General features: G+C 44.3%; 1 protein-coding gene across 2 annotated transcripts in view; it reads left to right on the top strand.

Annotated features, from left to right (window-relative positions):
* Positions 1 to 14,232, top strand: part of LOC146190378 (nucleolar transcription factor 1-A-like) — a 33,395-nt gene that overhangs the window by 11,970 nt on the left and 7,193 nt on the right. Inside the window, exons 5-12 of one of the 2 annotated variants that reach the window (XM_084600860.1) lie at positions 2,108 to 2,246; positions 4,074 to 4,184; positions 5,047 to 5,171; positions 5,442 to 5,583; positions 6,311 to 6,685; positions 9,454 to 9,521; positions 9,616 to 9,705; positions 12,764 to 12,947. In XM_084600860.1, coding sequence (XP_084456986.1) covers positions 2,108 to 2,246; positions 4,074 to 4,184; positions 5,047 to 5,171; positions 5,442 to 5,583; positions 6,311 to 6,685; positions 9,454 to 9,521; positions 9,616 to 9,705; positions 12,764 to 12,947 — 1,234 coding nt within the window. Of the gene's footprint in view, positions 1 to 2,107; positions 2,247 to 4,073; positions 4,185 to 5,046; positions 5,172 to 5,441; positions 5,584 to 6,310; positions 6,686 to 9,453; positions 9,522 to 9,612; positions 9,706 to 12,763; positions 12,948 to 14,232 lie in introns of both variants that reach the window. The other variant, XM_084600859.1, reaches the window with a different exon arrangement.

Raw genomic sequence — 14,232 nt, 5'->3', positions numbered from 1 at the left:
GACCATCTCTGCACATGCATTTATCTTCGAAGTATTTAAAGCTGTAATAGAGCGCTTAATATTTTGGGTGTTGGCTGAATGCTCAATTTGTTTCTGTGCATCTCTGCAGTATAGGTGCACCTGCGCTCCATCTTGACAGCCGTAATGTTTGTTTGCATTTATTGGACTTGCGGGTGACGTTGCACTTGGCTTGAATTGGAAAAGTATTCAGTATGGCTGGAAATAATATTTGACACTTATAATATTGTGCAGAAAAGTTTTAGTTTGCTTAAAATGCTGTGCAATGATTTTGCCTTATGTGCACTGATGTCCCTGAACCATAGTGTTAGTTCTTTATTTTTTGTCTGCCACTGTTTGCAAATGATATTTGATGCATTTAATGCCATTAGATTCGAGTGATGGTAAATCACCCAGTATGACAACAGTATAATTTTCAGTTTCTATACCAAACACTGTTAACCCTGCAGCGCCTACTCGGATGGCAGATGGCAAACTTTGATGCACTACACGAGCGACTTAGTGATGCGGCAAGCAGTTGTGCCAAAGTTTGCCAGTTTTCTCACGTTGTACTCTTCAGCGACATCACAGAAGGGTTGTCACCATTGTATTAACATTCTGCGCTCATGTCTGCAGTTGTGGAGGTGGTGAAAGCAGCAACAACTTTGTCCCAGACTTATCATTTTTCACCCAACATGACTGTAATGCAGAATTGGCCACTCTAACTGCTGGTTGAGTTTTTGTGGTCATTTCAATTGCCATGAGCAGCTTCAACTTGGAGCTAAAGCTTGTAGAAGGTCTCTCCATGTCTTCAGTAATCATTGCCCAAATTGTCAGCTTTGTAGAACTATTTTGCAATTTTTTTTTCATATTTGCCATATTAAGGTTTAACTAGTTCGTTTTGTTAACTATATATATATATATATTGACACGTGTTAGAGGTAGAAGAGAGACCGCAATCGGAAGAAGTAGAGGACGTTGGAAGTGTAGGCCCGTTCCTGGTGCCCTCGTTCAGCGGCCACAGTAGTCCTTCTATGTAACAATTGTTACAATATATATATATATATATATTATCAGTGCACAAGCTTATGTAACAGTGTTCAGTGCTCACGCATTCTGTCATCATATTCAATGTGCATAATGTCCAGTTCACTCGCAGGTCAGCCCATTGTAGGTAATTACCTCAGAGTAACAAAAACTTTTATTGATATATATGGAGTTCAGATTATGTGGAGTCTTTTTAAAACACTTGATGGCTGACAGAAGGGACCAAAGCATTAGTTCAGGGAAACCATCAGTTTCCAGATAAAGCAAGTTGTAATAAAAAAAAGTTTTCACTGTATATTTCCACTTGGATCAGTCATCAAGTAGTCTTCAAAGAAATGTCATCTGTTTGCACTTGCAACTAATCTAGCTTTTTTACAACCTCACAGACATAGAAGTGCAGTTATGCTTCACAAGAGTTAAGATTCCCATGGCAGCCACCCTCTTTTTCCTTGCACTCACTATACCTTCCTCCTTAGTAATCACCATTCAGTCGCTCGTTATACTCTCGCGATACCCTCCTCCTTCCATGGTAACCACCCTCTGGTTGCACGTTCCCACACTGTCGTCATAGTCTTCCTTCCATGGTAAACATCCTCTAACTTGGGAATCCTCTGGTTATATATTCCGACTTTATCGCTGTCTACCTGACCTCGAGTCATCTGGCTGGTGGAAACGTCTGAACTGGATGTCAATTTGGTCGCCACCACTTCCGGTTCCGGCGTTTCCACTGATCAGATGGTTCGAGGTCAGGGAGATAGCGCACTTTAGATAATGACACAAACTCTGAATATGGACCCTGTTCTCACCATATCTTCTTCCTTCAATGGAACTACTTTCTGGATGTTTCTGGTGGTAACTATCCCTGGTTACACATTCCTCCTCTTTCGACACAAACTCTTTGAGTGGTCGCCATGGTTACCACCCTCCTATTACTGCTACTGCAGTGACGTAAAACCCAAGAATAGGTGCGTATTGTCAATAGACCTGAGACCGCCATGGCTGGGCTGTCTGTGCTAAAAGCAAGTGGCTCACCTTTTTAGTCATTTCTGTTTTTCATTGCCAGGAAGGAGAATCCAGACATGTTTCCGGAACCAGCTGGCAAGCAGCCTTCACCTCCAGTGCCACTCAGTGCACCAGAGAAGCCACAGACACCCATACAGCTCTTCACTCTTGATAGGCTGAAAAAGCCAGAGTTTGCCAAGGTGAGGAGCAAATGGAGGCTAACATGCAGTGCATACATGCGGACTTCTTGTAATGTCATACCAGCACATGTAGTGACGAATACAGTAAACTCTCTATGGCCGTAGTTGATGAGAATTTGGGGTGATGGCAATTTTAATGTCAATATTTGGGAAAGGGCTGCATTGTACAGTAGGATGTGTTATTATTCTGGACATTAGTGTACAAATCATTTTTAAGGCTGTTACGGATGCTACAATACAAGCACAAATTACCGTTTCATGCTAGCAGTCCAGTAGCCCCATGGCCAACAAAGCTGTGCCACCCATTTTGATGGTAGCTCTTCAGCCTTGCATCTATGAATCAACGAAAGCTGGGTCAGTTGAGATCATGACGCCGGCTTTTAGCATTGTTCGCTTCAAACGGCATTTGCTGCTATCGCGCTTTCTAATGATCTTGTGGCAGTGGACGCTGCCCGCCCCAAGCGCGACGTGATAAATCAAACCATCATAGGCATTCTGCCAAGTTCGCTCTCTGCCACCGCAGAAGCTAACGTCTATGGCGTTATGTTATCGCTGCTCAGCGTCTTGACGCGCTGCCAGTAAATGAGCTGTGGATGCGACGGAGCGAAACAGAAGGACACGACACCGATTCAGGGTTTTTTGTTTGAGGGTGGGTTTATTATATGAGTGGGTTGATTATGCAACAAATACGTTATCATTTTTCACTATCACAAGCGGCATCTCAAGCCATCGAATTATCGATATATCGAACTATTTCGTGATTCCCCTCGAGTTCGATATATCTAGGTTTGACTGTAGTTTGTTTGCATTTGCTGGTTATGTTGATTCTCTTATTAACACGAAGCATTATAAGGCTATGTCCTGTCGGCAAAAAGTGTCCGCAAAACGTGTCGGAAAAATTTGTCAGCACGAAGACGCTACCCCATGGATTAATGTGAAAAAATGTAATGTTGTTAGGTAGTGCACTAATGAGTGTGTAATATGTAGTAGTCAGGTTAACCAATTATAATTAGTTCCACCTGAAATGATGTCGTGTGTGAAGGTGTTGGTGAAAAATGGTGTGTAACAATGTGTAAAAAGATTACTTGGTGCGTAAATATACTGTGGTCAGATTGAAAACAAAATTTGTGAATTAGGTAATTAATTAGTTTAATTAACACATTTGTCAAGTTTATGGACAGAGGCTATATGAGCAATATGTAATTAAATTGATTCAGATAGTTAATTATTAAGAATTACTGGCATAATTAATTCAATTCTGAAGTTGTGCAACATTCATTTGCAAAACCACGTCATGTGGCAGTCAAGTTGCACGAGTATGGCACGTGACTGTAAGAGCATCACGTGACATACTCGTGCCAGTCAAGTTGCATGGAAATTTCACAGGACTATGAGAGTATGTGACATGGTCACCTGACAGTCAGGTTGCTTAAAAATGTTGCTTGGCTATGAGAGTATCGCGTGGCAAGGTCATGTGACAATTAAGTTGCATAAGAATGTCACATGGCTATGAGAACACCGCGCAACAGGAACAACAGTGTGCCATCCAATTCCACACTTGCAGGAGCACTGCAACGAATGAGCACCAAGGAACGCAAATTTCTACCGTTCGGCACGAGCCCAGGTCGTGCTAGCAAAAGCTGTACAAGGGGCACGCGATGTACCATGTGCAGCAGCAACGCTCAGCGTTTTGCCATTCTCCAATGTACATTCTGCATTGACCTCGGAAGTTTTTCTTTTATGTGATGACGATTGAGCATTCAAAGTGTTCTTAAGTAACCAAAACAAATGAATGATGGCCACTCTCGTTGGTTATTCTCGTCTCAGCTTGACAAAAAGGAGGCCCAGGAGGAGATCCGCAAGCAGTGGGCAGAGTTGTCAGATGGCAAACGCATCAAGTGGATTCGTCGAGCACTTCAAGACAAGCAGCGATATGAGGTGAGCTGGGGTGGTAGCCATGAGGATGGTTGTCAGTCATAATGGTGTACTCTTGTAGATTATCATGTTAGATGCACATACTGAAAGTAAGGTGAATTTGCCATGGGTTGTATACGAACGGAATCAGTAGCCACTGACACCAAGAAAGCATACGACTTTTTTATATCAACGAAGAAAAACAAAAACAAAATGTAGTTATAGAGGTATACAATAAGAAAAGTAGAAGATAGAACAATCAGATGCCGCTGCGGGGTCTGAATCCACGACCTGCAAATTTCATGTCCAGTGCTCTACAGACTTAGCTATTGCAAGTGTCACATAGAATGTGGTCTTGGAGTCTGCATTCACATTTTTTGCTGAAGAAAAGCATCATGGAATATCTGGGCTGTCTACTGCAATGCTGAGTTTCCTGGACTCTGGTCTTTAAGCTGCCTTGCCCCTCTTGCTCCAATGCGTGTCGGAAAACCACTTTGGCAGCTTATTGTCAAATGGTGGAAGGAAAGGCAGGTGTTGGCTTGTGTGCTAAATTGTGCCAAAAAGCTGTTTTCACAAATATTTGGAAAGCTGGCTTGACAAACTTCGGCAGTTTTTGACAAGTCACTGGCACAAATCAACTTGTTTCCAGGTTAAGTCTAGACGCGAGCTGTGTCGCCGCTGGGAATCAAGCCAGCTTGATGTGGAGTGGCAGTTTTCGGAGACACAGATTTCAAAGCAAGTTTTAGTAGGAAATTAAGTGACATTTCACTGAAGAGTTTTGAGAAATGATGCAGGAAATGAGGCACAAATGTTGCATGCAACATGTTCTGCTTTGGAAAAATGAGGGATTAAATGACCATCTTTCCTGTGCCTCACCATCCTTCAGATGGAAGTTGCCGAGTACACCCAGGCCTATCCGGGATTCAAGGCCGCTGCAGTGAAGCCGATACTGAGCAAGGCCGAGCAAGAGTTTAAGGACAAGTGCGATGGGAAGCCCGAGAGGCCCCCCAAGTGAGTGTCGACCACAAGGTCCCCTTTTTTTTCTCTCGCTCTTTTTTTGTTTTGTGTTGCTGATGTACTTTTGATAATGTAAACACTGCATGTGTTGCAAGCTAGGTGAGGCGTGGCTGGGTCTGCCCCTCCCTGACTTCTTTTGGAGTACTAAGCTGTCAGTTAAATCCCTGAGCAGTTGCTGAAAACCTGTTCCGTGTTGCACCTTTTGTTGGAAGGACAGAAGCTGTTGTGACTGTCGCCTGCTAAGGAGGCCCTTGCTCTTTGCAGCTCTGGTTACAGCCTTTTCTCACGCATCATGCTGCGGCAGCTGAAGAATGTGCCAGCCAAGGAGAAGATGGCAGAAATCTCGCAACTGTGGAAGAATCTGACCCAGCAAGAGCGAGATTCCTACAACAAGCAGGCCACCAAGGTGGGCGTTCTTCCTTGCTCTCATCCATTGTTCAGGGTCAGCAGCTTTTGGGAGAGATGCCAAATATATTTTAATTGGTGTCACCTTTGTTGAGTCAAATGGGCCTACATGTTAGTTAGTCATATTCTCCCCAGGAGTCACAGCATGGCTGCATGTTTTGTGTTTGTATTCTCCAAGTCAGCAGTCTTCCCGCAAGTGTCCCTAATGGCAAGGTTACTGCACAGTGTGACAGTTATTGATGCCACTGCTGGCAGCTTTAAAACATTTGGAGGGAAGTTGTTCCCACACTCAAAGAGAGAGGCTGATGAGCCTCACTGTAGGGCCCAGAAGCAAACTGCATGGTCTGAAAATTTTTGGAAGCTACGGTGCATGAAATTTTCGGACATACAAGAAATGAATTTGCTGTGCCAGTTGATACATCTTGACATGCATAGTTTGTTGGTTGTGGTGCCATCTGGAAATCTTTTTTTTGGTACTGTAAGAATATCTATTCTGTATGTTGGGAGTTTAGTCGTGTATTGCGAAAGATTCATAAGCATGCAGTGTAGTGTGTTGTCTGCAATTAGCTGGATTAGCACCAACGGCATAAAAATGTGTGGCGTATGCTGCATAATACAAGAGAAACTTGCTAGGTCACTGAAGATTTTCAGTCTTCAGCACTGCCTTTACTGTAACTTTTTTTTTTCTTCCCCCCCCCCCCCCCCCCATTTCTCATTTTGTGCTGCAGGCAAATGCCAAATACAAGGAGAAGTATGCAGCCTACCTGAGCAACCTACCCGAGGAAGAGCGGCAAAAAGTGGAGGCTGAGGCAGCAACGCACAAATCAGCCACGTCCGCTGGTGGAGGCACGGCCGCAAAAGGGAACTCCAAAGGAAGCAATGCTGTTGCTACGAGCAAGGGCGGAGCCCGCAGCGTAGCCCCTGGAGACGAGAACCGACCGCCTGCAGGGGAGCGTCCCAAGCCCAAGAAGCCCCTGTCGGCTATGTTCTTCTTCCAGCAGGAGAAGTTGGCCGCCATGAAGGAGCGCTGCCCGCAGATGTCCCACCAGGAGGTCATGCGTGCTCTTGCCCGCGAGTTTTCAGAGCTGCCCGAACGCAAGAAGGTGAGAGCGTTACATTCTTGTTCCTAGCTTGACTGAGTATAAATGATAACTCTAGCGTCTTTGAATTGTGTTGTGGTGCAGCAAGACAGAGATTTCCACCACATTCATGCGGTAAATATGATAAATATAGTAACTGCAGCAAGTAACTGTGTGTTGTGCCCTGGGAGTGCCATAGCACACAGATGAATATATCGAACGTTCAGCTAACAGCAGCTTAATAACCATAAACAGCATTGCTCTACTGGGGATATTTTTTCAACCCCGATTATTTGTCCCTCATTTTACAATGAATGGCACGAGTCCTGTTACCTCGTAGTGGTAATGCATTAAGAAATCTAAATTATATGACGAAAAACTATGTGCACCCACTTCTGCAACGGCCAGTGCAAAAAAGAGATGATCGCAAGCACTTCGTTGGCAGATGTCACGTCAACTCGGGCCGTCCCAAAACGTAATCAAGGCAGGGACAAGTGTGGGCAATGCAATGATTTGGTCTATCGTACGACGGCCTGTAGTGACAGTTTTGCAGACTGTTCTGCCTTTGCGTCTGCAACTTGCGGCCATTGGTGCATGGCAGCTCTCACCTAGCCTTTTTTCCATGCGCTTTACTAATGAAGGCATTACAAGATTCAGTTTTATGTTCAGTACAGGTTAAGCAGTGGCTAGTCCCAAAGCCGCATATCAGTGCATGGAGTGCACTACTATCGTGGGCGTGCCAGTGGTCAAGTCCCGCATTCGTCAGTGCCGGCACTGTGGGCTACTAACCTAACAGGTAGGAAGGTAGCATAAGAATGAACCGTGCAGTAGTCTTGGATGCCGAGTAAGGTATGCTACTTTTAGACCATGCAGGCACGTCCATATAACTTGGCTAAAGTGAGGCTTTTGTGTGGCGAGACTGCCTAATGCAGACACTGCTGCTGCGCAGTGACAGCGCTCTTTTAAATGGGAGTCTGAGCAGGAACACATGTCTGTGGCATGATTGTATCACTCATCATAAAGGGCCTTCGACTAGTCGAAGCAGGAGTTTTTTGATGCTTTTTGAAGTGCAAGTGGTGCCTACTTGATGCACATGTAGGCCCTGTCAAAGGTTGTCTCTTTGATGCCGAAAGGTCTGGCTGCACAGTCTCTGAACTGCCCTATGTTGCCGCCTTGCTTCTGTCCTGTTGTTTCTGCAGTTTTGTTTCTTACGATGTCCCACCAACTGGCCTACAGCATGAATTTAGTTTGTCACTCCAGTCTTGAACAAGGGTTCATTCTTATCACCCTTTATCTCTGTTTGCTTCTGACTGCTTGCTTTGCGATTAGTTGTTTTGGGCTGTGTATACACAATGTGACGGGCCGATGGGGCAGGTGGGATGTAAGAAGCTGTCGCATTTCCGGGGCTTTTTTGTCTGGATTGAGGGTTACAATTTCAGGGATCAACACATATGCATCAATATTATATTGCCCCTTGTAGAGCTTTGAGGACCTGTTTGCAAATTTGTATACCAGCGCACCCTGTTTTTTCAGTGTAGCACTTTATTCAAAGAAAAAAGGTGCGAAACGTACATGAGTAGATGTCATAATTCTCGCACAACAAAAATAGCAGTGCTTTCATAATGAATTGGGAAAAGAATTGTAATCAGTTTCGGCAGCCACTGTAGCGGGTGAATTTATCAAAATGCATCAGTTTTGAAAGCTTTTTAATGGTAAGATGCCTAGATTATATGGCATTTTTTTCGCGGCTCCCTGAAAGTCTTAGAGTATTTGACGTATTTCAAATTGGTGCAGTTGCACTTCTATGTGACGAACCTCCATGTAGCGAATTCTTGTTATTACGAAGTTTTCCAATTCCCCAACGCTGCCCCCATTGACGTGCGTGTGTTTGAAAACGGCATATAACAAACATGTTGTGACAGTTGACTTAACGAACTCTCGGCACCAACTGTTCCTTGGCTGGCACCGAATCACTGGAAATTTGACGGAACCCTGCGAATTCCAGGGCGATAAAATACAAACTGATGTGAGAGGAATGTCTATGATAGCAACGAGCAACTACAGTTGATACAACATGCCGTGTTTCGGCGCATCTTCGTGGCAAACGCAGCAGTCATTGCTGCTTTCGCTTTCAGAACATGGCACAGGCTTAAAAGCAGCGAAAAATAAGAAAACAAAAGAAGCGACACAAGCAGTGTTCATTCACACTGCCAAGCATTGCTCGCGGGCTTCCACACGTCAGTAGTGGGAACAGCGGAGCATGCCAGCAACGCGGGGCAGAGTCAGTTTCTCGGGGCCACAGTGGTGGGCAAGGGAATGTGCATAAAGATGTAGGCACCTCCTCACTTGGTTGCGGCGTGAACGTGTACTTTCTCTCCCAGACTGATTCCTCCACCTCCTTTTCCCCGCTTCCTGGTAAATTTATCGCACCAGCTGCGGTGGAGGCTGCCTGCTGCAGTCGCACCGCGCGCTCTCAATGCGATCGCGAAACGTTTCGCCTTTTTTATAACTTCGAATAATTCTTGTTCACTGCAAACGCTTTCAATGTGTTTTTACTTACCATCAGTTCTTAATCTGGTTTTCGTTCTGCATTGTCTTTTTGGGTCGTCATGCAAAAACTGCATACCAAACTTGGATGTAACGAAAAACTGCAGACATCTTACAATTTCGCAGTAACCAGGTTAAACTGTATATGCAGATTCATGATATTCTGGGTCAATTGTAGTGCACCTGGTGCCTGTATATTGTGTGTGGTCACATACTTGTCCCATTCTCTCTCGTGCCTTTTACAGGAGAAATACAAGAAGATGGCTACAGAAGCAAAGGAGAAGGCAATTGAGGAGACGAATGGTCACAAAGTGTAAGCTGTTGCCCACACAGCTATTGCATGTGCACGGCTGTCTGCACTGGCTGTGGGGCAGCCTAACGGTCATTTTTTTTCTTCCTATCAGCAGCAAGGAAGAAAAGGTGCACCAAACGCCGAGCATGCCCAGCCTCAATAGAAGGAACCGGCTTTTCAAGGGGGAGCCCAAGAAGCCGCCTCAGTGAGTTTCCCTCTTGTGTGAGCATGGTGAACTGAGTTCACTTGGCTCAAGTATTTTGCATGAGCTTTGCTGATTGGTGTGAAATTGTGAGAATTAGCTGCTGTGTGTCGAAATTCTATTGTCGTTGCTTTAGCAGTATTGCTGATGATTACTACCGGTTTTGAGTTAAGGTGAAAGTTTTTGCCCTTCTTGTGACCTTTCTTCATGAAAGCTATGTGAATATTCAATTTGGTATATTTAATTCAGTTTGAATGTTTGGTATTTGAAATCGAAGTATTTACTTCAGATGAATAACATATGTGGGATGGCCCCATGGCATGCAGACAGCCAGGGCCCGGAATCCATGGACACTACTTCAGAGGTGGAAGCAGGCTTGAGCATTTTGGAGCAGCTCGGGGAGCATTAATAAAGCCATTTTGAAGCAGCTTTGGAGCAATAAAATCAGAGTTTTGGAGCATTTGAATTATATTTGGTGCATGTTTCTAGGCTGAAAGGCTTTTATTAATGGCAATTTTTATTCCATGTTCAATGCTTTGCTGAATAGGTACGCATCTCTGATAAGATGTGACAAACACCCAAAACACTTACGAATCCTTAAAATAAGACAACTGACCTGAGCAACAATTTGGAACAGACTAGCAGTAAATGGAATGCTTGTTTCTGCAGCTCATAACTGAACATCAACTTTACCTAAAAGGTTTTCACTATTTTGACTTGATAGATAGAAAGGTTGAATCTACCGCTTTGCACTCCAGCCCCGCCACTGGTTTGGAGTTCACACCAATGAGCAGCACATTTCTGCTCTCCATCTTGTGCATATTCTTTTTGATTCTATGTCTGCGCTGATAAATTTCTGGGCAATGGTCAGTAGTGCCTTCAGGGAGAATAGACGGCACTGAAGCGTAGCCTTTGCTCCACCAGAGTGTTTATGTCACGGCCTTCCGTCAGTGGCTGCTCATGTTTTCGTTTGAACAACGATGGAGCTTCCTTAATTTCAGCATGCTAGTAGTAGGCCCTGAATAGTTTTCTAACAATTTTGAGAGTACTTTTAGTGATTGACAACTAAGTGGCATCACCTCCATGTTCAAGTATGCTTTTGTCGGGCATAGACATGACAGCCTCAGTGGTGTATCTACTTGTACCTGCGTGCAGTTCTTTGCAGCTGGACAAGTTTTTAAACGGCTCATGGTAGTTCGCGGTGTTTGCTTCGCACGCTGCTCTCTGTTCTCTCACCACCAATGTTCAAAAGGCTGGAAGAAAGCGCTACGTCACGTACACAGAGCATTTTTTTTTTTTGCAGATAATTCCTTTTAATCGCTTGTGGCCCATTTTAAATTTAGATGTCAGCAAACATTCATTTTGCTCCACGATTTCCTAGTTTATGAAAATTTTATATGTATTAGGCTCACTCAGCACAAGATGAGTTATATATCTTTGCTACTGGTGTGGCATCACTGTTTTGACTATGGCAGCCCCTACACCGTATGCACGCAACTCACAACATGACATCACCCTGCTGCGGTTATCACAGTAATTTACTCAAGCTGCATCAGATCACATTTTTGTAGACTAACTTTGTGGCAAACCGTGTTGCATGGAGTTTGATGGCAGAACATCGAGGCGGCCAGTTTGGAGCAGTTTTGAAGCAATATTCTGTTTTGGAGCAGGATGGAGCAAATGGACCAGCACTTCCACCCCTGCTACTTCCTAGGCGTAGGTCGCAGTCTGTCTGCGCATGCCTGCGGCAGCAGATGCAAACATGCCAGTTTCGCAAAAAAAATTCCAGCATATTGGCAGAGGCAGCCTATTGGAAGACACGGGGCATTAGAGTCTCCTGGGTGAATCGGAAGGGTTGGTAGATATGCAAAGTCAAAGAGAAATTGATCACATACCAGTATCACTTCGTTTGTTCATCACATTTATTAAAACGTCCATTGAGACTCGCATCTTTGGGCAGCATGCCCAATTTTTGCAGGAAGGGGAATTGAGTATTGAAAGGATAATTCATTTCTGAGAATTAGTGTGCTCATCCAGATGCAGACCTTTAGCCCATCGAAACTAGCACAAATGTACCCAACTCGATACAGTCCAACTTGCGGAGATCGCGGCGAGATAGCCGGATATGGTCACATTTTATGGAGCTGCAAAAGGTGCTCCCATTAACGGATCTACTACCAGTGGCTTTGCTAGAGCCATGGGAGGCTATACTGACCAGCTCAGACCCGTTAATGCAAGTCCAGGCCACTGAGCAGGCTCACAAGGTAGCCAAGAAAGAGCCACAGGCTCAATGTTGGGCTCAATGTTGACAATAAATGTTTTTCAATCCAAATCGTGTTATTTGCTGTTGCAGCTGCTTATTTCATTTCATTTCATTTATTGATTCCTTAAGGGCCCGAAGGCATCACATAAAAGGGGGACATATATAGTTTTGGAAATAACGGAAACAATGTGTATGTAAGTCACGGTGCTATCGGATCCAAAGAAGGGATGTTTGCGGCAGTTTTGCTATCTTATATGCCTGATTTTCCGTGCTTCATGCAATTGAGAAAATACAAACATACATACTGCATTTTAGAGAATGTGTGGATGCAATGTCAGCACGGCTCATGGCGGAAAAACGAATTTGAAACTGTAACTAGACCTGAATTTGCTTATCAATGTGCGACACATCCCTACAGCATCTGCTACTAATGCAAGGCCAGACTGATGGCACAGGCCTAGTTTGAATACTTCTGATGGCAAAACTGCAGTATGAATTTGAATTTTTAGTGTTCATGCACTCTTACTGATCACTGATAATCACTTAGGATAACAGTGTACGTTCTGGACCATGGCAGATATAGCCAGGGATGGCGGGCTGCATTTGCGGAGGTGTTATCGGGAAGATTAATGAGATCGGGTGATCACTGTTTCCACAAAGGGGGTGCGGAGGGCAAGGCTGATGATAGCAGTATGCATGTGGGGGGAAGCTGTTCCCGGCAGGTTGCAGCTTTGCTGTACTAGAGCACAAGGGCTGCATGTGATGGATACATAATTGTTGGATCACATTTGCACGCAGGAGTGGATACGGGGTGTTCTCGACAGAGATGCTGAGCCAGCTAGTGGATGTGGATCCCAAGAACCGGATGGCCGAGATCGCCAAGCGTTGGAATGCCATGCCAGACTCAGACAAGGAGCGTTACAAGCGGTCAGTCCAGGACTTGCAGCGCAAGTACAACAAGGAATTGACCCGGTTTTTGGAGGTATGTGCATTCTCCTCGGCTCTTCACTCTTCGTTCCAATCTCTCCCTCTTGTTCCAGCTTCCACTTTGCCACTTAAGTGGACAGCTAGGCGCTGGCTAAATTAAGTATATTGGAGTGGATGTGCAGCAGTGTGGAAGTCAGCTTCATAGCCATCGTGAATACATAAAGAAGCTTATTGCCTATGTTGATGGCAACTGAGAAAACTTTAACAAGCAAAGCATTGCATTCGTAGCCACAAGTGAATTCATTCAGTAGAGAGCCCTGCTAATTAGTCATCACAAAGAAATGTTTCAACTAGGATTGCCTGTGAAAGAGAAGCATGCGAGATGCAGATCATAGTGTATATGGAGTCCTCACAAACGTCTCTGCTGCTACTGTCTTTTTAAGAAATTAGGTAAGACTTGTAATGCCTCATAGTCAGCTCTGCTGCTTACTAAGTGATGCACCAAATAAATCAAAGCAGGTCTTTGTGTTCTGGTTTTAGAGATGTCAGCTCCTTTGATCATACATATGTAAATTGCCCGTGATTTATCCTTACTTCTCTGTTGCTGCAAGGAACTCTTCTGTCCTTCCATTCCTGCTCGTGCTGCCCATGGTGTCAACTTAAAAATGTGCATACATGAGTGAAACACATCTGCAGTTAAATGTCAAAAACGGTTTGAGTTTTTTTTTATTCTAATTTTTCTTTCTTTCATATTAGCCATGTGTGTAAAGGCATGTAACTAGCCACTCATGAAACCTTTATTTGCACATTAGTGCGGACAGAACACTGGAATTTAGGTCTGAAATTTTTTTCGGAGCAGTGGAAAGATTGATGTGTAAAATGTTCAATTCTGCAGCGGTTTTGGTAGAAACGCTGTAGAAAATATTCACCAAGAATTTTTCAATCAATGCATACGCCCGTTTTTATGTAGTCAGATGCTGAAACCATGAGCAGCGACTGCGATGACGACTGATGGTCGACAAAAAAGATGTGCCCAAAACAAATACAAATTTCACTCGCCAGACAGTAATTAGACGTTTTTTGCTTAAAGTGGTGGCCTTATCAGTTCCACACTCAAGGCTGTTGCGGTACAATAACACACGCCTCGTCGACAAAAGTTTTAGTGGGCACTATCATCGCTTCAGTCACGGAATTCGAAACACTGCGGCGCCATCTAGCAGCAAAACCTGAAAGCATGCCTCTCGCGGTGCGAAAGGAATGGTGGTTTTTATTTAAGTATGCAGTGGAGAGAGTGCAAAATATAATACATTATGACAAGCACTCCTAGAATGAAAAAGAAC

This window comes from Amblyomma maculatum, chromosome 4 (genome assembly GCF_055883805.1).
Source record: "Amblyomma maculatum isolate TAMU_Amacu chromosome 4, ASM5588380v1, whole genome shotgun sequence".
Lineage (NCBI taxonomy): Eukaryota > Metazoa > Arthropoda > Arachnida > Ixodida > Ixodidae > Amblyomma > Amblyomma maculatum.
This window is presented reverse-complemented; position numbering and strand designations above follow the sequence as displayed.